This window comes from Ceratotherium simum, chromosome 16 (assembly GCF_057802395.1).
Source record: "Ceratotherium simum simum isolate JZ-2026a chromosome 16, ASM5780239v1, whole genome shotgun sequence".
Classification (NCBI taxonomy): Eukaryota; Metazoa; Chordata; class Mammalia; order Perissodactyla; family Rhinocerotidae; genus Ceratotherium; species Ceratotherium simum.
In genome coordinates, this window is record NC_141915.1 from 62,209,343 (window position 1) to 62,231,652 (window position 22,310).

The 22,310-nt window shown below is 46.9% G+C and overlaps 1 protein-coding gene across 1 annotated transcript in view; it reads left to right on the plus strand.

Moving 5' to 3' along the window:
• Positions 1-19,762, plus strand: part of FOXK2 (forkhead box K2) — a 95,041-nt gene extending 75,279 nt beyond the window's left edge. The window contains exons 7-11 of the mRNA XM_087441903.1: positions 348-541; positions 1,369-1,544; positions 2,614-2,910; positions 3,131-3,340; positions 18,674-19,762. Of these exons, the coding sequence (XP_087298029.1) occupies positions 348-541; positions 1,369-1,544; positions 2,614-2,910; positions 3,131-3,340; positions 18,674-18,870 (1,074 nt within the window). The 3' untranslated portion in view covers positions 18,871-19,762. The remainder of the gene's footprint in view (positions 1-347; positions 542-1,368; positions 1,545-2,613; positions 2,911-3,130; positions 3,341-18,673) is intronic.
• Positions 19,763-22,310: the final 2,548 nt, after the last annotated feature.

The window sequence follows — 22,310 nt, forward strand, 5'->3', positions numbered from 1 at the left end:
TCCGTGTGGTGGGGATTTCTCACCCCTCCCCTTCCCCGGTTCCCTTCCTGGCCTTCCGGTACCTCCTCCCATGCTATGCACAGAGCCCCTGTCCTTGTGTCCTTTTCTCCATAGAAGCCACGTGGCAGCCTCTGGCTCCCTCCAGTGGAGGGGTCGCAGCCCAAGCTCCTCCCTCGCCTAGGGGAGAGTGCCACTTCCTTCCAGCGCGGTGCTGCTTTTAAACCTCTCTGCCCTCTGCAGGAGCCCAACACCTAGGTTTCTGCTTTGCAGGGCACTAAAACTGGGACACATTTTTATTTCTCAGCAAGGAAATATATGAATTCTACGTATTTTTTTATGTTTCATAGAATTCAATTCGCCACAATCTCTCTCTGAATCGTTATTTCATCAAAGTACCACGTTCCCAGGAAGAACCAGGCAAAGGCTCATTCTGGAGGATAGATCCTGCCTCTGAAAGCAAATTAATAGAGCAGGCTTTTAGGAAAAGACGGCCTAGGGGCGTGCCTTGCTTTAGAACCCCTCTGGGACCGCTCTCCTCTAGGTAAGGAAAAAAGACAAACAAAAAGACCTCACTTAATGGTCAGTAAATTTGCCTTCGATGTATATTGGTGAATTTTCCTTTTGAAAATGAAGGAACTGCCCAAATGCATTATGATTAAATGTTGGGATGGGGATTTGAAAACAATGTTGGATGCTACCCATTATTTTTGTTTCTAGTGGTCCAAAACAAATCAGATTGTTTTTAAAGTTTTACTTAAACTCCATTCCCGTGTAGCAGTTGTTGCTTCAGTGAACTCATTGCATATTGTTAATAGGATGAGTCGGCAATGTAATGATGCCACATTGATGAAGAGTGTCTTTTCTTTTCCCCTCACATTTGAAAAGTTCTTTAAAGCTAACTTTTAGCTGCTTAAATTCAAGATTGGTTTATACAGTGTTAATTGCCTGATTTTAAAATTACACGTTTTTAGCTTCATTAGTAGATATGGTTTTTAAACAAAAAAAGAAATGACCGTAACATAAGTCTTAAGCCCCACTGGCTCGCACACCGCCAGTTCCTGCTGCCTGCCTATGGACAGGAGCTCCTTAGAGTGGGCAGCCAGTCCAGCTCCTTGGCTCTGTAGCCTGCGCTGGGCGTGGAGCAGCAGTGCCCCAGCACACGGTGCCTCTGTCACAGCCGAGTGAGTCTCGCTGCGTGTCCGTCTCAGGTCACAGGCATTCGTTGAGAAAGTAAGACTTATGGAACTGTGGTTGGTTGGCAGAAAACAAATTACAGCCCTTTTTGCAAAACAGATTTATTAAAACAACAAAACAGCTTTATGAGTACTTTACCTGTATAAATCCACTGTCTTCTTTTTGGTAACACAGAAGTGCCCCAGCCTCTCCCAATCACGCTGGAGTGCTGTCTGCTCACTCCAGTGGTGCCCAAACCCCCGAGAGCCTGTCAAGGGAAGGTTCACCGGCCCCCCTGGAGCCTGAGCCTGGGGCCTCACAGCCCAAACTCGCCGTCATCCAGGAGGCACGGTTTGCCCAGAGTGCACCAGGTGAGATGTGCAGAGGGCAGGCGTGTGGGATAGGGGTGGGTCAGACGGGTGCCTGAGCCAGGCTCATCAGAGAAGAAATAGCAAGAGACCTTGTTCCTTTGTACCTTGTACCTGATACTTTCTGCACAGTACCTGAGTGTCTCTTAAAAACTAATAGCATTGTGAGTGTTTTAAAAAAATCAGTGAACATTCTTTTATGTCACACTATGTAGATGCCTGAAATAATTTAGAGTTAACCTGTTTTTCAGTTAATCGCTTTGTCATTCAAAATTCCATGAAAAAGTTTCCCCTCAAGAAGAGATTAGATAAATTATATAAACTAGACATTGATTGGCAGCAAAAAATGTCCATTTAATGAATAGATGAGCATTTCACGGTTTACTTATACAGTCGCATTGCATAGTAAAAATGTGTGCCCTGGGGAATTTATTTTAAAAATATGCAGTGTGAAAATGTATCCAAACTAATTCTGTTATGGTTCCTAGTTGGTTGGCAAAATGTGCGTTTTGATATATTGGAATTCCTGGCCATGCTGGCCACCCCCTCGGCCCTGCCCCATTTGTAGCTCCTGTCATTGGTGTGTCTTTTCCTTACTCTAAGCCCAAACCAAAAAGCGCAGAGGTTGGTTGGCAGAGGTTATAGTGGCCCAACTCTGTCTCTGAACTTTCCAGTTCTCTTGCACCCATTGTAAGATGAAGACTTTGATTCCGGGGGAGTGTAGCCCCCTTGTTTGGGCCTCAGTGGTCAGCTGCTTCTCATATCCTTTATTGTCATTTTCTTTTTCATGAGGAAAGAACTGTGGGAAGAGGTGTTGTAAGAAATCTGATAGAGTAGAGATTGTGTTTTTAGCCTTTAGATATACAACTTAAATAGCCGCATTAAAATACTGCTTTTTTTTCTTATAATGAGTGACTTTACCATTACAAGGTGACAGAGGGCTGCGTTCTATTTTGTTAAATTAGTCTGTGTGAGTGGTTGCTGAGTGATTGTAGCTAGTTGGTTCAGGGAAGCTCTGGTTGGAGGAATGTGGGACTTGAAGCCTCATCCCTGCTCCCGTCGTCCTCGGCAGGCTCACCTCTGTCTAGTCAGCCCGTTTTAATCGCTGTGCAACGGCAGCTGCCGCCAACGATCAAGCCCGTCACCTACACTGTTGCCACCCCCGTGACCACCTCGACCTCCCAGCAGCCCGTCGTGCAGACAGTTCACGTCGTCCACCAGATCCCAGCGGTGTCTGTCACCAGTGTGGCTGGACTGGCCCCGGCAAGCACATACACTGTTGCCGGGCAGGCCGTGGTCACTCAGGCTGCCGTGCTGGCCCCTCCTAAGGCAGAGCCGCAAGAGAATGGAGATCACAGAGAAGTAAAAGGTGAGCAGCAGAAGCAGGTGCTTCCGGTGGCTTTTCAAGCTCTTAGAAACCCAGCAGATTTGTTCATCCCAACCCCTCCCTAACCAGTTGCTTAGTGTGGTTGTAGAGCGGGTCTGCTAGCCACCTGATTATTTTATTTTAAAGTGGTGAGATTTCTGTAAGCTTTCCAATAATATTAGTTGGTGTCATTTCTTCTTTGTGACTTTTCTTTTAATTTCAGTGAAAGTAGAACCTATTCCTGCGATTAGTCATGCCACGCTAGGCGCTGCTAGCCGGATCATTCAGACGTCACAGACCACCCCTGTCCAGACGGTCACCATAGTGCAGCAGGCGCCTCTAGGTCAGCACCAGCTACCCATAAAAACTGTAACGCAGAACGGGACTCACGTGGTGCCCATCCCCACCGCCATCCACGGCCAGGTGAACAGTGGTAAGCAGTGTCCTCATGGGTAACTGGGCACTCGTACTGAGAGCCAAGATCCTTTGCTCCCCTTTTTATGAAGGGTAGTGTTCAATGTTTTGATTCCGACTGTTACAATTTTAATTTTTTGTCTGAGGGAATGTTTGTATTTCTCAACTGTAGGAAACCTAATAATACTATAAGATACCCAGGAAGTGGTTGTGGGAATTGGCTCTCATGGGGTTCCCGCTAGAGGAGCCATCTGAAAAGAGATAAGCATTTCTAAATATCTAGAGAGATAAAAATATTCCTGCCTTTTTTAGATACCTGGGTGTGGCCTAGAAGCAACCTGAGGTTTGGATGGTGGAACCTAACTTCTGAAATGTCCCCTGGGAGTGGTGGTGTGCTTGAGAGTGTCTGATGGTCGAAGGAGAGAAAACTGCTCTTCCGTGCTCTTTGCTCTGAAAGCCCTTTGGAGCCCCGTGCACATAGCTCTCCACAAGTGTTCTGACGTAGATGAGTAGAGAAGACAGAACAGATTGAGGGAGCTTGGTGTTTAGATGAGCAGACAGAGAACCTCCTCTGCCCAGCCCTGTGGAGCAGCGTGAGTAGGAGTCCTGGCTGGCTGTGTCATCGGGCCTGTGGGTCCTTGGGGCTGGCATCCAGTCATGTTAGCTGAGGCCCCTCACCTAGGCATGTGGAGTGCTGTTGTCCGCACATGTGGGCCATCATAAGGCTGCACTGGCCGATCCCAGGCACCTGCAGGGCCTCAAGCAGTGAAATCAGAAGCTACTGGCCACAAGCAGCTCTCTGTGCCAATAGATTGTTTCTTTGCAAGAGGGTGGAGAACAGAAAACTTGTGTTGATCTCCAAATCCTTACTGAGCTGTTTAAGGAACAAAGGTCTGCGAGACCTACATTTACCTCATGTGACTCAGGTTCCTACCCTGCTACTCCCCAAATTGAATGGGAGAACAAGATTTGGATCTTCTTTTAGGAAAGACTAACCACCTGAGAGTTGTTGTTTGTTTGTTTTTTTAAGCCCATTTCTTTTTTTTTTCATTGATGTCTTAATAGTTTATAGCGTTGTGAAATTTTAGTTGTATATTATTGTTTGTCAGTCACCATCTAAATGCCTCCCTTCATGCCTTGTGCCCACCCCACAACCCCTTGACCCTGGTAATCACCAAACAGTTCCACCTAAGAGTTTTTTGTTTTTAAGTTATGGCTAACACACGCCAAACTGTGCATAAATTGAGAAATTTGCAATCAGTTGCCCATTTAAAATGCTTTCTTGGGGGCCGGCCCAGTGGCACAAACAGTTAAGTGCGCGCACTCTGCTGTGGCAGCCGGGGGTTCACCGGTTCGGATCCTGGGTACACAGCAATGCACTGCTTGGCAAGCCATGCTGTGGAGGCGTCCCATATAAAGTAGAGGAAGATGGGCATGGATGTTGGCCCGGGGCCAGTCTTCCTCAGCAAAAAGGGGAGGGTTGGCAGATGTTAGCTCAGGGCTGATCTTCGTCACAAAAAAATAAATAAATAAATAAAATGCTTTCTTCCTCAAGCCCTGTGTCTCCAAAGTAAGTACGAGTAGTGTGCGTTGTTCTGCTTTTCTCTCTGAATAACTTTGTCGTGGCTGGTCTTGCTGTGCATGGCTGGAAGCAGGTGGCACCGAGAAATGGACAGTCCATTTCTGGTCGGTGTCGTTCTTCCTAGTCTTAAGCCGTGGTGTGGGCCAGTGATTCCCAGACGTCATGTGCCAGAATCACTCGAGGGCCCCCTCCCAGAGTCCCTGACAGAGCAGGTCTGGCCTGGGGCCCAAGAGTGTGCATTTCTAACACGTCCCAGGTAGTCTGAGAACCGCTGGTGCAGGTCAGGGGCCTTTTATCTCCACCTGTCTGTTGGAAGGAGTTTGAAAAACTGTATATGCCTTGCACATATTTAAGTTGGTATCTAAAGTTTTTCATCATAAATTTAATAAGCAAGGGATAAAATTTTCCACTACTAAAAATATTGATGTTTTAAAATTAAAAAAAAAATTACATTGTTCTTTTAAATGTGTTACTGGCTCTGAATACTGCCCTAATTTGATGCCTACTCTCACCCGTGTATATAAACACACAGACAGACAGGCTCTCCCACCCTTGTAGTTCAGTCTCACACACCCCCACCCCCCAGTCTTGTACTAATGCCATATACTTTATGCTTGAATGTCTTATTGAGCACATTTTTTTCTGCAACAACAAAATATTGAAATATTAAAGATTTTTTTAAAAATAATTTTATTTATCCCCCCAAAGCCCCAGTAGATAGTTGTATGTCATAGCTGCACATCCTTCTAGTTGCTGTATGTGGGACACGGCCTCAACATGGCCGGAGGAGCGGTGTGTCGGTGCGCGCCCAGGATCCGAACCTGGGCCGCCAGCAGCGGAGTGCTTGCACTTAACCGCTAAGCCACGGGGCCGGCCCTGAAATATTAAAGATTTAATTGTGACTCTAAGGATTGATTTATCAATTGTTATTACTACAGAATTGAGCAAAACCAAAAATATAACTCTTATAAAATCAAAAATTAAAATTGTATTAAAGATGCATTTCTCAGTATTTCAGGGCTATAAAGAAAACCACACAACTGTTTGTTACCATTGAGATCACTGCTGTAGGCAGTGCTGGGTCAGCCCTCAGCCCTTGTTCCCATGTGGAAGGGAGGCTGGAAGAAATGTTTCAGCAAAAACAATTTTAAATTATCTGTTAGTGAGAAATTTTATTGTTTTTCCTTCATTTTGGTTGCAGTCTTTTACTTAGAAATCAGTTGGCTTGGGGGCCGGCCCTGTGGCTTAGCGGTTAAGTGTGCGCGCTCCGCTGCTGGCGGCCCATGTTCAGATCCCGGGCGCGCACTGATGCACCGCTTCTCCGGCCATGGTGAGGCCGTGTCCCACATACAGCAACTAGAAGGCTGTGCAACTATGACATACAACTATCTACTGGGGCTTTGGGGGAAAAAAATAAATAAATAAAAATTAAAAAAAAAAAAAAAAATCAGTTGGCTTGGAAAAAGATTTATTATCCAGTCAGTGATAAGTCAGGGTCACATCACCAGTATTTGCAGCTGTTCTTGTGTTCCACATGCCATCCCTCAAAGGCAGTGCCCAGCTGAGTAGGTGAGAGAGGCTATTGAGAAAGAGGAGGAGGTGGCAGGTGAGCTTTAAGAAAGATTATGTGGTAAGTGGAGGCTCTGGACGTAGTTTTCCTGGAAACTGTCAGGTGGCACTGGGATGCTGCACGACCTAACAGTGACCTCCTTTACCCTTGAAAGTCACTCTTGAGAAGGGAAAGCAGTGCCTGTTATTAATGAATTTTGAAAATCAGAAGCTTTGATATTTTTCTTTTTAACTTTTTATTGTGGAGAATGTCCGACATTCTGGAAATTAACTCACAGCCAGTCTTCCATTTTCCTCCATCTGCTCCCCATCCAGATCCAGACATGTTACTTCATCTGTTAATATTTCGGTATGCACCTCTAAAAGATAAGGACTCTTCTTTTAGTACATAAGCACAATATCATTATTATAGTTTTTTAAATTAATAATAATTCTTTTGGGCCGGCCCTGTGGCTTAGCGGTTAAGTGCGCGCGCTCCGCTGCTGGCGGCCCGGGTTCGGATCCCGGGCGCGCACCGACGCACCACTTCTCCGGCCATGCTGAGGCCGCATCCCACATACAGCAGCTAGAAGGTTGTGCAGCTATGACATACAACTATCTACTGGGGCTTTGGGGGAAAAAAAAATAAAAAACAAAAATTTAAAACATAATAATAATAATTCTTTTATACCCAATATCTCCTTAGGGTTCAAATCATCTGTTCTGTTTTTTGTTTTTGTTTTTTTATTGTGGTAAAATACACGTAACATAAAGTTTACCATTTTAAAATGTACAATCCAGTGGCATTAAGTACATTCCTAGAGTTTTGAAAAACATCGCCTCAAACTAGTTCAAAAGCATTCTCATCATCCCAAAAGGAAACCTCACAACTGTTAGCAGTCATTCCCCACTGCCTACTTACTCTAACCCCTGGTAACTGCTAATCTGCTTTCTGTCTGTACGGAGTTACCTATACTGGATATTTCCTGTAAATGGAATCATACAATATGTCGCCTTTCATATCCGGCCTCTTTCGCTTAGCGTAATGTTTCAAGGTTCATCCATGTTGTAGCTTGTGTCAGTACATCATTCCTTTTCTTGGCTGAACGTGTTTCCATTTTATTTATTTATTCATCAGTTGATTGATGGACATTTGGCTTGTTTCCACTTTCTGGCTATTGTGAATAGTGCTGCTATGAACATTCGTCTACAAATATTTGTTTGAGTCCTTGTTTTTATTTCTTTTGGGTATATACCCAGGAATGAAATTGCTGAGTCATATTGTAATTCGATGTTTAATTTATTGAGGAACTGCCAAACTCTTTTCCACGGTGGCTACATTTTATATTCCCACCAATGATGTATGAGAGTTCTGATTTGTCCACATCCTCACCCACACTTGTTATTTTCCGTTTTTTTGATCATGGCCATCTTAATGGGTGCGAAATGGTAAGTTATGGTGGTTTTGGTTTGCATTTCCCTCATGACTAATCATGTTGAGCATTTTTTCATGTGTATATTGGCTATTTGTATATCTTCTTTGAAAAAATGTCTATTTAAGTCCTTGTCCATTTTTTAATTACGTTGTCTTTTTGTTGTTGAGTTGTAGAAGCTCTTCATATATTCTGGATAGTGGGTCCTGATCAGATATACGATTTGTAAATATTTATATTTTCTCCCATTCAGTAGGTTTGTCTTTTCACTTTCTTTCTTTTCTTTTCTTTTCTTCTTTTTTTTTTTGTGAGGAAGATTGGCCCTGGGCTAACATCCATGCCCATCTTCCTCTACTTTATACAGGACACCACCACGGCATGGCTTGACAAGCGGTGCATCAGTGCATGCTCAGGATCCGAACCTGCAAACCCTGGGCCACCGAAGCGGAGCACGAGCACTTAACTGCTGTGCCACCAGGCCCTTCCCTTCACTTTCTTGATAGTGTCTTTAATGCACAAAAGTTTGTAACTTTGAAGTCCAATTTACCTATTTTCCATTTTGTTTTTTGTGCTTTGGTCATATCTAAGAATCCATTGCCAAATCTGACATCATGAAGACTTATCTCTATGTTTTCTTTTACTAAGAGTTTTATAGTTTTAGCTCTTATGTTTAGGTCTTTGATCCATTTTGAGTTAGTTTTTGTATATAATATGAGGTAAGGACCCGATTTCATCCTTTTGCATGTGGATATCTAGTTGTCCCAGCACCATTTGTTGAACAGACTGTTCTTTCCCCATTGAATGGTCTTGGCATCCTTGTTGAAAATCAGTTGACTTCTGTTGGATTTCTTTCTCTCAATTCTATTTCATTGATATTCACATCTGTCCTTATGCAAAAACCACATTGTTTTGATTACTGTAGCTTTGTAGGAAGTTTTGAAACCAGGAAGTGTGAGTCTTCCGACCTTGTTCTTCTGTTTCAAGATGGCTTTGGCGTCCCAGCCTCGTGGCTTAGCGGTTAAGTGCGCGCACTCCGCTGCTGGCGGCCCGGGTTCGGATCCCAGGTGTGCACCGACACACCACTTCTCTGGCCATGCTGAGGCCGTGTCCCACATACAGCAACTAGAAGGATGTGCAGCTATGACATACAACTATCTACTGGGGCTTTGGGGGGAAAAAAAAGAAGGGGGAGAATTGGCAATAGATGTTAGCTCAGAGCCGGTCTTCGTCAGCAAAAAGAGGAGGATTAGCATGGATGCTAGCTCAGGGCTGATCTTCCTCACAAAAAAAAAAAAAAAGATGGCTTTGGCTATTCTGGATACCTTGCAATTCCATGTGAATTTTAGAATCAGCTTTTCCATTTCTGCAAAAAAAGCATTTGGGATTTTGTTAGGGATTGCATTGAATCTGTAGATTGCTTTGGGTAGTATTGCCATCTTAACAATAGTAAGTCTATGGGCCGGCCCCGTGGCTTGGTGGTTAAGTGCGCGCGCTCTGATGCTGGTGGCCCGGGTTCGGATCCCGGGCGCGCACCGAGGCACCACTTCTCCGTCCATCCTGAGGCCGAGTCCCACATACAGCAACTAGAAGGATGTGCAGCTATGACATACAACTATCTACTGGGGCTTTGGGGGGAGAAAATAAATAAATAAAATCTTTAAAAAAAAAAAAAAACAATAGTAAGTCTTCTATTCCATGAGCATGGGATGTCTTTCTGTTTTTTTAGGTCCTTTTTAATTTCTTTCAACACTGTTTTATAGTTTTCAGTATATAAGTCTTATAGTGTTTAATTCTTGGTTAAATTTCTTCCTGTTTTATTCCTTTTGATGTTTTTCTAAATGGAATTATTTATTTATTTATTTTGGTGAGGAAGATTGGCCCTGAGCTAACATCTGGTACCCATCTTCCTCTTTTTGCTTGAGGAATGTTGTCCGTGAGCTAACATCTGTGCCAGTCATCCTCTATTTTTTGTATGTGGGAAACTACCATAGCATGGCTTGACAAGCGCTGCATGGGTCTGCGCCCGGAATCTGAACCCTCAAACCCCGGACCGCCAAAGTGGAGCATGCCAACTTAACCACTATGCCACCAGGCCAGCCCTAGAATTATTTTCTTAATTTCCTTTTTAAATTGTTCATTGCTACTGTATAGAAATACAGCTGATTTTTATGTGTTGATCTTGTACCCTGAAGCTTTGCTGAATTCATTTATTAATTGTAGTAGTTTTGGTTTGGGGGTTTTTGTATGTGGATTTGTCAGGATTTCCTCTCTGTAAGGAACATGTCATCTGCGAGCAGAGACTCTTGCTTCCATTCCCATGTGGGTGCCTTCCATTTCCTTTTCCTGCCTGATTGCTCTGGTGAGGCCTGCCAGTGTGGAGTTGAATAGCAGTGGGGAGAGCTGGCATTCTGGTCTTGTTCCTGATCTGAGGGGAAAGCACCCAGTCTTTCACCATTGAGGCTGATGTGAGCTGTGGACTTGTCAGAGATGGACTTTATTATGTTGAGTCATTTTCCTTCTTTCCTGGTTTGCTGAGTAGTTTTATCATGAAGGGGTGTTGAATTTTGTTAGATGCTTTTTTTCTGTGTGAAGATGAGCACGTGGGTTTTTCCTTTATTCTGGTTATGCACTGTACTTCATTGGTTGATTTCGTACGTGGAACCACCCTGCATTCCTGGGACAGATCACACCTGGTCATGATGTATAATCCTTTTAATATGCTATTGAATTTGGTTTGCCAATATTTTGTTGAGGATATTTTTATCAATATTCGTCAAGGATATTGGTTTGTAGTTTTCTCTTCTGGTAGTATCTTCGTCTGGCTTTGGTATCAGGCTAATGCTGGCCTCAGAGAATGAGTTTGGAAGTCAGGCCTGGGCCAGTGCATGGTAGACCCTCTTCTTGGCAGCTTCTGGGGCTGCTTGCACTGCTCCCCAGAAAACCCAACGTGCTTCTGGCCACTCCTCAGCCTCTCTTCCCCACTGGACTGTGGTTCTGGTCACAGGTGCTCAGTCAGTCTTTGCTGAGACTCTACTACCCTAGGCCTCTGTCTTGGGAGGCAGCAGGTGTCAGGAAGAAAGATCACCTCACTCTGCTGACAGTGTCCTCCTATGACCCTAAAGGAGAAGTCTCAGGCCAGTGTTGACCTATCGTCCTGAAGAGAGTCTCCATCATGCTCACAGAAAACAGCCCCTAGCCCTCCAGTCTGTGCTGCACGGGGATCCAGGCAGAAGGTCTTACCATGATCACGCATATCAGGGTCCTGCCAGGTATTAAGGATGCGAAAGGATTTTGTGGGGGTGGATGTGACAGTTGGGGGTGGCCCGTGTCTTGGTACCTGCATGGCGTGCTCTATTGACTTAGCCCCACGTTCCTGTTTGGACCCCAGCCTCCTCTAGGAATCACTTGCAGCGTTTGTAGTTGGAGCAAGCAGAGCACCCGCTTGACCCGCACATCATTTTGCCCGGTGTCTCCCCACAGCTGGCATGCAGGGAGTTGCTGCTGGGAACTTCTAGGGGCTCAGCTCAGGCGGATTCAACGAGTAAGGCAGAGCCACCTGCCCCAAGCGGGTGCTGTCATTATCCCACCCCTGCCCCAGTGCATCATTCTGCCTCTGCTACCTGCTGCTGTGCAGCCTTGGGTGACTCTGCACCTGTGGCGCCTGCCTGTCTGAGGCTGATGTTCTGTGGGACTTCTGGGAGCTGATCTTGTAAGTCCTAAATCAGTACTCACTGTGCTTTCGCAGTCATTCTTGGGCACGTGCAGAGCAGCAGAACATTTGAGTTGGACGAGCTGTTTCCCAGCTGAGGTTGGGTGAGGTGACGCTACTCCTCATTTCATCTCTTGGACTGTCAGCACGCGTCCATGTCTCAGTCTGTCACTGCCACGTTTTTCATGTTTTGTGGTTTTTGTTGGTGATTTTGACATTTAAAACGACCCCCAAGCATAGTACTGCAAAGGCCTCTAGTGTTTAGGTGCAGGAGGCTGTGAGGGCTTCCCTTATGGGAAGACACAACTGTTAGCTGAGCTTCCTGCGGGCATGAGTTCAATGTTAGTGAGTCACCACTACAGAGGAAATAAGTTGTCTTTAACCAAAAACACACGTAAAACGAGGTATGTGTTGATCAGTTAATGAACCCCACCCTGTATTTCCCCTGGGACAGCGGCTCAGCACTGGTAAGCTGGTCTCCTGTCTTGTGTTGCTCAGTTCTGGGCACTGATTCACTCACGTCTGTTGCAAGCACCTCTTAGGAGTGGGTAGTGCCGGGCTGTAGCTGGAAACGTGTCCATGTGTTGTGCTCAAATGGGGGTGGAGTCCCTGCCCTCGTGGAGAGCGTGTCACAGGACACGGATAGGAAACTGAACAGGACAGCCAGTTGGCAGGGAGAAGTGCAGGGCCAGGGGCCAGTGATGTGGAAAGTGGGGCAGGTGGGTGGCACTGGGGACTAGGGAGCATCTGAGCCCGCGATGGGCATTGCGGGGATATTCACAGCCGTGGGGAAGCTGCTGTGGGCTGCAAGGGCCTGCAAACTGTGGCCGAGGATGCACTGGGAGAGGGCAAAAGGTGACAGGCTTCAGGCAGAGGGAGGACTGTACCTGTGTGTGTAGACTGTACTGATGGTTGGATGGGGGGCGAGAGGGGTCAGGACAGCGCTGGCATCCCCTTGGAAGGTGACTCTGGAGTTGCGCCCGCCTGCTGAGGCACCGTTTGTCTGAGGGCTGAGGGTCCCTGAGGGAGAAGATGGTGCCCTTTTCCTGCTTCCCCGGGGGCCTGCATGGCCTTCCCAGGAAGCTTTCTGTCATTTCTTAGAGGACTGCGTGGAGCAGAGCCCCGAGTCAGGATACAGCCAGCCTCCTGCACAGAGCAGGGTACACCCGTCTCCACAGCCACCCTCTCACCGTTGGGAAACAAAACCTGTCGCCCCAGGCATGTGCCCAGCTTATGCTCAGGACAGCACTGCCCTGAGCTTCAGGTACTGCTGCCTTGGGCGTAGGGAGGGCACGAGCCACTTCTGTTTAAAAGGTACACAGAAGAAAGTTTGGTGTTTTTCTTGACCCTCCTATGGCCCTCGGCCCCCAGAGCTCACTGGGAGTGGAGAGGTGGGAGGAGTCCAGCTGCGGGGTGGGCTCTTGGCTCTGACTTCTCCATTACAGATCTTGGCTGCTTTCCCCTTCCAAGACTTGTGCACATATCTGGTTCGCTAGCATGGTTATGGTTGTGTTACTTTTTTAAACTGCTTTCTTTTTTTTCTTTTTTTCTTTTTTTAAAGATTTTATTTATTTTCTCTTTTCCCCCCAAAGCCCCAGTAGATAGTTGTATGTCATAGCTGCACATCCTTCTAGTTGCTGTATGTGGGACTCGGCCTCAGGATGGACGGAGAAGTGGTGCCTCGATGCACACCCGGGATCCGAACCCGGGCCACCAGCATCGCAGCGCGCGCACTTAACCACCAAGCCACAGGGCCGGCCCATAAACTGCTTTCTGTCATTTGATAGGATTTGGAGTTCTGGGCTGACACTGCTCTGCCAGTGTCCCATCTGCTGCATCTGGCCTGGAGTGTCCCTTCAGCTGCCTTTGCCACCTCTTTATGCTGAAACCTCTCCCACTCCTCAGTCTTCCTCACTGCCCTGATGGTTTCATTTTCTTTCTGTCGCCTACCCTAAGGGTTTGCAGATCACCGTTAGCGGGAGGCAGTGCTCAGTGTGGCTGAGGAACCAAGCTATGCTCTGTTTCAGAGTCTGGGACCTAGTCTTGTCCCCACATCCCTTCCTCCTGGACAGGCAGGCTCTGCTCTCTACTGCTCTGTCCCCGCCACGCCGTTCAATTCTCCCATTCAGATCAGTTTTCAGGCTTTGATCTTTTGCCCCCGGCCTACCGTTAACCCTCCTTTCTGCTCTGATTCTACAACAGCTTCGCATCCTGAAATAACATTTATTTAAGCCAGAATTTTGTGGGGCATCTCCCCAGACTGGGCCAGGGTTCTCTGTGTATCTCAGCTGTGTACCACAGGGGCCAAGAGAGTATAATTAGAAGTGTGGTGTGTCTGTGCTGCTGGAAGAACACAGGCTCCGTGTCAGCGCTACTCCAGCACCCACACAGGCCCTTATTCATAAAAGGGACACAGCAGTTATTCTTGAGTAAATGAATGAAGGAACAAATGAATGAACACACAGTGGAGATGGAATCAGCGGCCCCACGTTAACCAGGGTCCAGCCGCAGGTGCCCTGTTCCCTGAAGGCACGGCAGTGCACAGACCCACACCCTGGTGTCCCTTCTAGGTCAGCGGACCTGTCTCTTCAAGGCTGGAGACTTACAGCTCTCCAGGGTGGCTGGCCTCAGCACTGGGGCTGGTCTTGTGTTTGGGAGGACATTGTCCTCCAAAGCCCCCTGGGCTGCCCAAGAGGGTGTTCTCTCTGACCTCGTGTGTTGCACGAGGGGCCTCAGTGAGCACGAAGCGAGTGTCGGGATAGGCCCAGTAGCTGAAGCAGATGAAGTCGAGGCCACGCCCATGTGGTCACCCAGGTGGCCAGGATCTGAAAGCTCTTAGTTGTCCACAGCTGGTCTGGTGAGAATCGAGTCGGATGGGTGTTGTCTTATGAGTATGCAACGTGGCACTGATGCCTGAGGTCCCTGTGAGTATGAGAAAAAGCAGATTGAAAGTGGTCCAAAGATACCCACAACTCGGATGTTTTTCTGAGTTGGGGTACAACAAGAAAGGTTGGTCTAAATTACAGAATTGCCTCCTGCGCTGGTGGCTCACCCTGGCAGCCCCTGCATCATTCCATTAGCCCAGCAGCCTGTGCAGCAGCCAGTGCACGTCCCCACACCCGGGGCAGTGGGAAGGAGCTCTTCAATGGTGACACCCTCCCCTCGCGCCGGCTCCGTGCTCCTCTGCACCTTCCTGGAGGCATTGAGTTGCCAGATACCAAGGGGTAGGGCTCATTTTCTTGAGTGGGTTGAAAAGTCAGTCGGGTCATACACCCCTGGAGTTGTGTTGCCAGCTTGCCTTCTAGAGCCTGACTGCTTTTTCATTCCCTCTCTCGCAAGTTACCAGGGCAACCAGAGCTCCTCCGTTCCTCTGTTCTTGCCTCTTCATCAGTGTTGCTTCCCCGGTCATGTTTCCCATGTTTGGGGGAGGCTTGATGGTGAAATCAGGACTTGGTGGCCCCACATCAGGACACTGATAAGGCTGGCAGTTCTCCTCTTTCCCAAGGGAAGTCATTGCTGGGTCCCATGGCCACTGGGAACCCTGTACCCGAGAGGCCAGCGGCCCCTCCTTCCAAATTCCAGATGGAGATAGAGCAGAAGGAGCCGTGTGGAGAGTGAGGCCTGGAGCAGGAGCAAGCACTTTCAGTCTCAGAATCCCTTCGTCACTGTCTTGGCTTTTTCTTCATGTCCACCCAATTTTTTCTTTCATTTATTTCCAGAGTTGCCAATAATCTATTTGTTTTGGGGTGGGTTTTTCTAAAAATTCCCGCAAGGGCACCCATCTCTCTGCCTCAGAAGAGCTTCCTTTGGTCATTGCACAGCAGGGTTTCATGAGTGTGTTCTTCCAAACCCAAGACAATGAGGGGTCAGCCTTGGAAGAGCGAGACCTGGCAGCATTCCAGGCCTCTCACAAACCAGACCTTAAAACTGTATTACCATTTTGCTTAATAATAACAACTGAAATTTGTAGTGAGGGTTTGGTATTTTCTCTGGGAACGCAATGTTGTTGCACCAAAGCAGGTGAAGGGAGACTTCAGTACACAGGGCAGTCTCTTAGCTGACCTGAGGTGGCCACTGGGAGGGCTCACTCAGGGAATCCCATCCTTTTCTCCAGTTGTTGGGGTCAACAGGAGAATCGAGACCCAAAGGAACTCACCAGTTCATAGACACAGGACTAGCTTATTGATTAAGAGGGAAAAAAACACAACCCGAATGCATGCAGGGAGCCAGCACATGGCTGCCAAGCAGTGTGGCTTTTCAGCTGTTTATCTGGGATTCTAGCTGCTTTTAGCAGAAAGTCAGAGATTCTAAATTTGTATCATCAGTGACACTGAGCTCACTCTTATGTTCTGTTTTCATAATTCTTCGTCAGAACCTCCGATGGTTGCCCCTTCAGCACTCCTCCTATGGGTCCACTATGCTCAGTTTCCACAGTGGACAAATGCTCTCATTTCTCTTGGGTAAATATCTAAGAGTGGACTGGCTGGGTCATATGGTAGATGTAGAATTAACTTTTTAAGAAACTGCCAAATGGTCTTTCAGTGGTTATACCATTCTCCATTCCCACCAGCCATGGATGAGAGTTCTAGCTGTGCCACACCCTCCCCAACACTTGGTGTAGTCAGTCTTCCTGTAGCCATTCTAGTTTTTTTTATTGGCTTCGATTTGTATTTTCTTAATGATTACTGATGTTGAGCATCTTATTATGTGCTTATTTGACATCTGACTATCTTTGGTGAAATGTCTGTTCAGATCTTTTGCCCATTTTAAAAATTGAGTTGTTTCCTTTTGACTGAGTTATAAGAGTTCTTTATGTATTCTAGACACAAGTCCTCTGTCAGATATATAGTTTGCAAATATTTTATCCCAGTCTGGGGCTTGCTTTTTTGTTTCGTTAATAATGTCTTTTGAAGAGCAAAACATATACATTTTTGTTAAGCCTAGTTTGACTTTTTTTTTTTTCTATGAAGTTTCTGGCCCCCTTTTCCCCCTGTAGATTATGTAAAAGATCTTTGTCAGGCCCAGCCCAGTGGTGGTTAAGTTCACATGCTCTGCTTTGGCAGCCCAGGGTTACAGGTTCGAATCCCAGGCGTGGACCGATGCACCACTCATCAAGCCATGCTGTGGCGGTGTCCCACATACAAAATAGAGGAGGAACCAATCTTCCTCAGGAAAAAAAAAAGAGGAAGATTAGCAGCAGATGAGGGAAAAAAAAGATCTTTGTCAAACCCAAGGTCGCTAAAATTTTCTTCTATGGTGTTTTTTTTTTTCTTCTTCTTTTGGTGAACATCTGTTGCCAATCCTCCTCTTTTTGCTGAGGAAGATTGGCCCTGAGCTAACATCCGTGCCCATCTTCCTCTACTTTATATGGGCCGCTGACACAACATGGCTTGCCAAGCAGTGCGTCGTTGCGCGCCCGGGATCCGAACCAGTGAACCCCGGGCCACCGCAGTGGAGCATGCGCACTTAACCGCTTGCGCCACTGGGCCGGCCCCTTGGTTCTTCTTCAAAAATTGTTTTGGCCATTCTAGGTCCTTTGCATTGCCATATGATTTTTTTTTTTTTTTTTCAGCTTTATCAAGGTATAATTGATCCACGTGAATTTTAGATTCCTACACAAAAGCCTGCTGGGACTTTGGGATGGTGTTGAATCTGGAGATGAGGATGGGGCCACTGGCCTCCTAGCAGGATTGGAGTTCAGCGTGTATCTCATGACTTCATGTTTCTCTCGTTTTGCATACCCTGCATCATCTCTTTACTTAGCTTCAAGTTCCATTTCTTGGGAGGAAATTCTGCAGTTCCCTCATGCCAGCCAAAGCAATGTATTAAAATGAAAACACCTAGAGTCGTAAAGCTGGGTATAAACTCCTTATGCTTAAAGCTCTTAGGCGGCACGTAAAGCAAACCTATTTGTGAGTTCTACCAATGACAGCATTAACATCTAATTTAGTAACATCAGTGTGGCCGGACAGCATCTGTGTCAGACCAAAGGACTCAGGCATGTTCAGGAGACAAGGGTTGCTGTTCCAGGCTTCTTTTGGGCACGCATGTATTTCTGTGGGTAAGACCCCCATTAGGTCATCCGTTGCCTTGGTCTTAAACCTCCCTCGGTACGAGGAATGGGAGGGCAGGGGTCTCCCTGGACAGGATGCTGCTTCTCCGGGTCATGTGAGTGGTCATGAGGCATGCTGTGCCTCCTAGGACCCCTCTCCTTCAGCCTGTGTGGAGTGGCTCCAGGCCTCTTCTCCAGCCCAGTCCTGCCTTCTCACTTTGAGGAAGTGGCACTTTCTTGAGTCAGACTGACCCTTCTTTTGTTCATCTCCTGGAATTTGCCTGGTTGTGCGGAGCGTGGGACAGGTGAGGGCTGGAGTGGTAGAGGCCCTTGTGCCCAGCCAGGGAAGTCCCACGTGGGCCCACGAGGAGGGAGGGTCTCTCCGTGGTGAAGACTTGAGAGAAGAAGGGTTTGGCGGTGGAGGTGGGGCCAAGGAGAAGCCAAGAAGCCAGTCCAGGGGCTCGTGGGCACATGTCTGCTCATAAACTCTCTAGATTCATGCAACTCAGAAGGAGATGAACAGGCAGAGCCCAGGGCTCTGCTCGTTGTGATTCGTGGTTAGCCTCAGCCACATGCTCTGCTCCCTCCTCTTGTGTGAAGTAATCTGGGAGCATCAGCATGGAGGTTGGGGATGAGGGGCCTCTGCACAGGGGAGAACGCTGGCAGTAGCCCCTTTGCCTCAACAGTAAGGCCATCTGCTGTCTGTACCACCTTTGCCTGACCCTGAGCCTCACTTTCCCCTGGGGTTCTGTCAAGATAACTCACTTGTTGAACTAATAAAAAAGATGCCAGCTATTAATAAAAATACCCACTGATCACACAGTTAACTTGCTACAGGGTTTCTGGTCCCCAGGGGCCCAGTCCAGGCTCTGGTGCCCTTGGCCACTGCAGGCCATGCACGGTCATACAGAGAAGCCAACCCTCTGGGCAGAGTCTGGAGGCGGTGGGTGCCTGAGGTCTCATGGGGCTCCAGCAGGGGGTGAGGGTTCACCCAAGAGCATGGGATCTGACTCATTGTCTCTTTGCAGCAGCAGCGAGTCCTCTGCACATGCTGGCGACACATGCATCGGCGTCAGCCTCCCTGCCCACAAAGCGCCAGAACGGCGACCAGTCAGAGCAGCCGGAGCTGAAGCGAGTCAAGACCGAAGATGGCAAGAGTATTGTCATTGCCCTGAGTGTGGACACGCCGCCGGCAGCCGTGAGGGAGAAGGGCGTCCAGAACTAGCGACTGGGAGAGCTTTTCTTCCCTTAACATCAACTCTGTGGTGCCAAAAGGAGACACTGCCTCTCACCGACGCTCGGAGCGCATACTCTCGGTGGGTAGAGGGCCCTGCGGTTGGACGTCACCTCAGCACTGAAAACACAAAACCCAGGTGGCCTTAAAACTCCTTAATTTAAAGACAGAAGTCACATTGAACAAAACACATGCAACAAAACCTGGTTCTGGCAGTGTCTCCCCACCCCGCGCTCAGCTTTTAACTCCGAGTAAAGACTCACAGACCTTCCGAGTGAGGATGGCGCCTGGTGCAAAGCGGATCTGCTGGGACAGGGGCCCCCTCTAGGGGATGGGGCAGGAGCCACCCTGCCACCCTCAGAGGACCTGCAGGGCTGGCACTGGTAGATGAGACAGTATTTTGTTCACATGTGGAATTAGAATATCTTGAGGTGTACTTTCTTTCTTTACAAAATAATGGGGTCTTTGACATTTCAGATCACTCCATTTCTACTCTGGAAATTTTGGAATCACACAGGACCATTCGTGTGGATTTCATTTGGGGAAAAGAAACAACGTAGTTTTGTTTGTTTTTATTGTTTGTTTTCAGCCTATGGAATGATTTACTTTTGTCTGTCCTGTTAAAGTTCAGATGGAGCTACTTGGTGACATTGCGAATTTTCCGTGTTAGAGCAGGTGCCAGATGAATTTAATCCACCTCCGTTTCAGTGACGGACGATGACAGACGGACGCCCGCGGTCTGCACGGAAACACAACGGAAAGGACTCCGGACTCCTGCCGGACTAGCGGCCTCAAGGAGCTGCACTTAACTGGTTCTCTTTCTTGCTACTTTTTGTTGTTTGTTTATTTGTGTTGACTCTAAGTAAAGTAAGTCTCCCGAGTATTTTGTGTGTTTCAAACAACAGAACTATGACTCTTACATCTGGAAAAAGATTCAGTCTTTCATCACACACCCTTTCAAACAAATGTCACAGATCTTTCTGGGGCATGATCGTTGTTTTAGGTGCCGTCACCAGCTCTCGGCATCGCCCAACCAGCTATCTACACTGCATTTGCCCTGCTCACGGCGAGAGCAGCTGCTGGGGTGGAGCAGAAGCTGCATGATAGCACGAGGGGTTGGAAGCAAGCGCCCTGTGGTTCAGCATTGGAAACATCTAGGTCGTTTTCTGATTTGTAGTAGGAAATTCCCTTCAACCTTTCAGAACTGAATCCCATATTAAGGCTGACCTCTCCTACAAAAATAAAAGCGAGAGGAAAGTAAACAAAGGTGAGAGAATGAGAAGTAGGAGGCCCTGCAACCTCAGCCCATGCTCCTCCAGAAGAAAACCACTCACCTTTCCAGAGTGTTCCGAGGGTCAGGGCTGAGCAGCCATGCAAATAGAAAGAGGGCTTTGGCCTTATTGTGAATTTTTAAATGTCATCATTATAACGTTATTTATTTAAATGTAGTTATTTTGGTATTTAATTTTTTTTTAAAGAGAGGGAAAAAAATCTGTATTTTCCTGGTGGAATGAAACGGCTCAGAATGGTATATTTAGGCAATTTTAAAACATTTATTATTTACCTGAAGACCAAATATGATAAATCTGTTCTAAGTATTGTGTGTCAATCCACAGTATGGAGCTGTCACAATGTTACTGCAGATAACGCATATTAAAAATTATGAAATTACTGCACACTAGCTGGATTTATAACTCAGCCATTTAAAAAATAAAAATGAAACCATCATGTGAATGAGACCACGTGTATGATAGTCGCAAAATCTAGCTTGCAAGCTAAAGCTCGGATGGATCAGAGCACCTCAGGGCAGCAATCTGCATCTTCCAGGCACTTTACAGATACCTTGGAATGTACATTTTTATTTGTCTTTTTACTCAAAAGGTTTGCAGTTTGCAAATAATTCAGATTGCGCTGTGTCCTGTGTGTGGTCGGGTCCCTCCACTGAGTGGTCCAGACGTGTTGGTCACGGCTGCCACAGCCCCCTGACCCTGAGCTCTAGGTAGATGAATGGACTAGACCACCCCAGTGGAGAGATTGGCTTGGGCAACACTTAGCAAATGCAGTGTATGTCCTCCTGGAGACGTGTCTACATAGCAGTGAACTTGTCACCATCCAGAAAGACTCGAGTAGATTTTCCCCACATAAGCCCAATCCATCAATTGGTTATTTCTGAGCCTAAAACTTAGAATTTATGGGTCTGGAGGGATTTCTGCTGTGATTATAGATAAGAAAAATAGCCAGTTCTCAAATTTTGAAGAAGAGAAGAGGATAGTTTTTTGCTGTAAAGCAGCTGGAGTGTGTCTTTTTCAGAGGTGAGGGCATCTCTTTCCTTTTTCCTTCTCACTGCCTTATTCAGTTGGCTCATTGATTGGTGCATAGAAATTTAAGAATATCAAGGAGAGGGCAGGAAAAAAAAACATGGATTAGCAAACTACCGTGTCCCAGGCACTTTTAAAATTTTTTCAGTTTAGCTCTGAATTCCCAAGGGTCCTCCACATGCCAGGGGCCACTGAGCTTGTGTCCCTGCCTCCCTGCTCCATGCCTGGTGCTGCGGCAACAGACATGTTGCACTGAACTCCCTCCTAGCTGTCTACTGGCAGTTCCTAAGTGTCTTATTTCAAGAAGTCTCTACTTTGACCCTTGCCAAACTTCTGCACTCCCTGAGGGACTAGAAACTTCATTTCAGCAGCTTGGCCCTGAATCAAACAAAAGTACAAAAGGGAAACTCACATCTGATCCACATGACATGGTGCATTCCAAGGTGTCTGTGCGTGGATTTGGGGTTGACCTTCCTCTTGCATCGGTCGAGTCCCCACACAGACAGTTGAGCTCCTTCAATACACCAGCCCTCCCATCGCTGTCCTCTGCTAGAACAACAGAGTAGATGGGAGTCACAGTCAGAAGAGGGTGGTGCGGTGCCAGGACTTGGGATTTCTATGCTATGTGACACAAGGAGATAAGTGACAATCTTCAAGTCCTAACTTCCACTATTCTAGAAAGTATAGTGGTGATTTGTGTGCAAAAATTTGAAATTTTAAAAGTACCAAATTCCTGAAATTCAATAAAATATTTTTATTAATTTTAAGTGAATACAGAGTATCATTGTCATTTTGATAAATTTAAGCAGGCATTTCCTTTTTACTTGATGCTCTTTTCTGAGCACACCAAAGGCCCGGAGCACGGAGCAAATGTGCACAGGGGCGGCTGTGATGACAGTAGTGTAGACTCCACCGCTAGAAAGGACGGGGTCCCAGGCAGTGGTAACGAGGTCTTGCTGATTGTTATCTGTGACAGTGGAGTTTCAGAACTTACTTTGAGGTTGTGGTTGTCGCTACTGTTTCTTCTGCAGACTTTCCCCTCAATCTAAGAATCAAGATCATTGCAAACAACTTGAGATATATCCTCTCATGAGATGAAAATTTTGTCTAAAG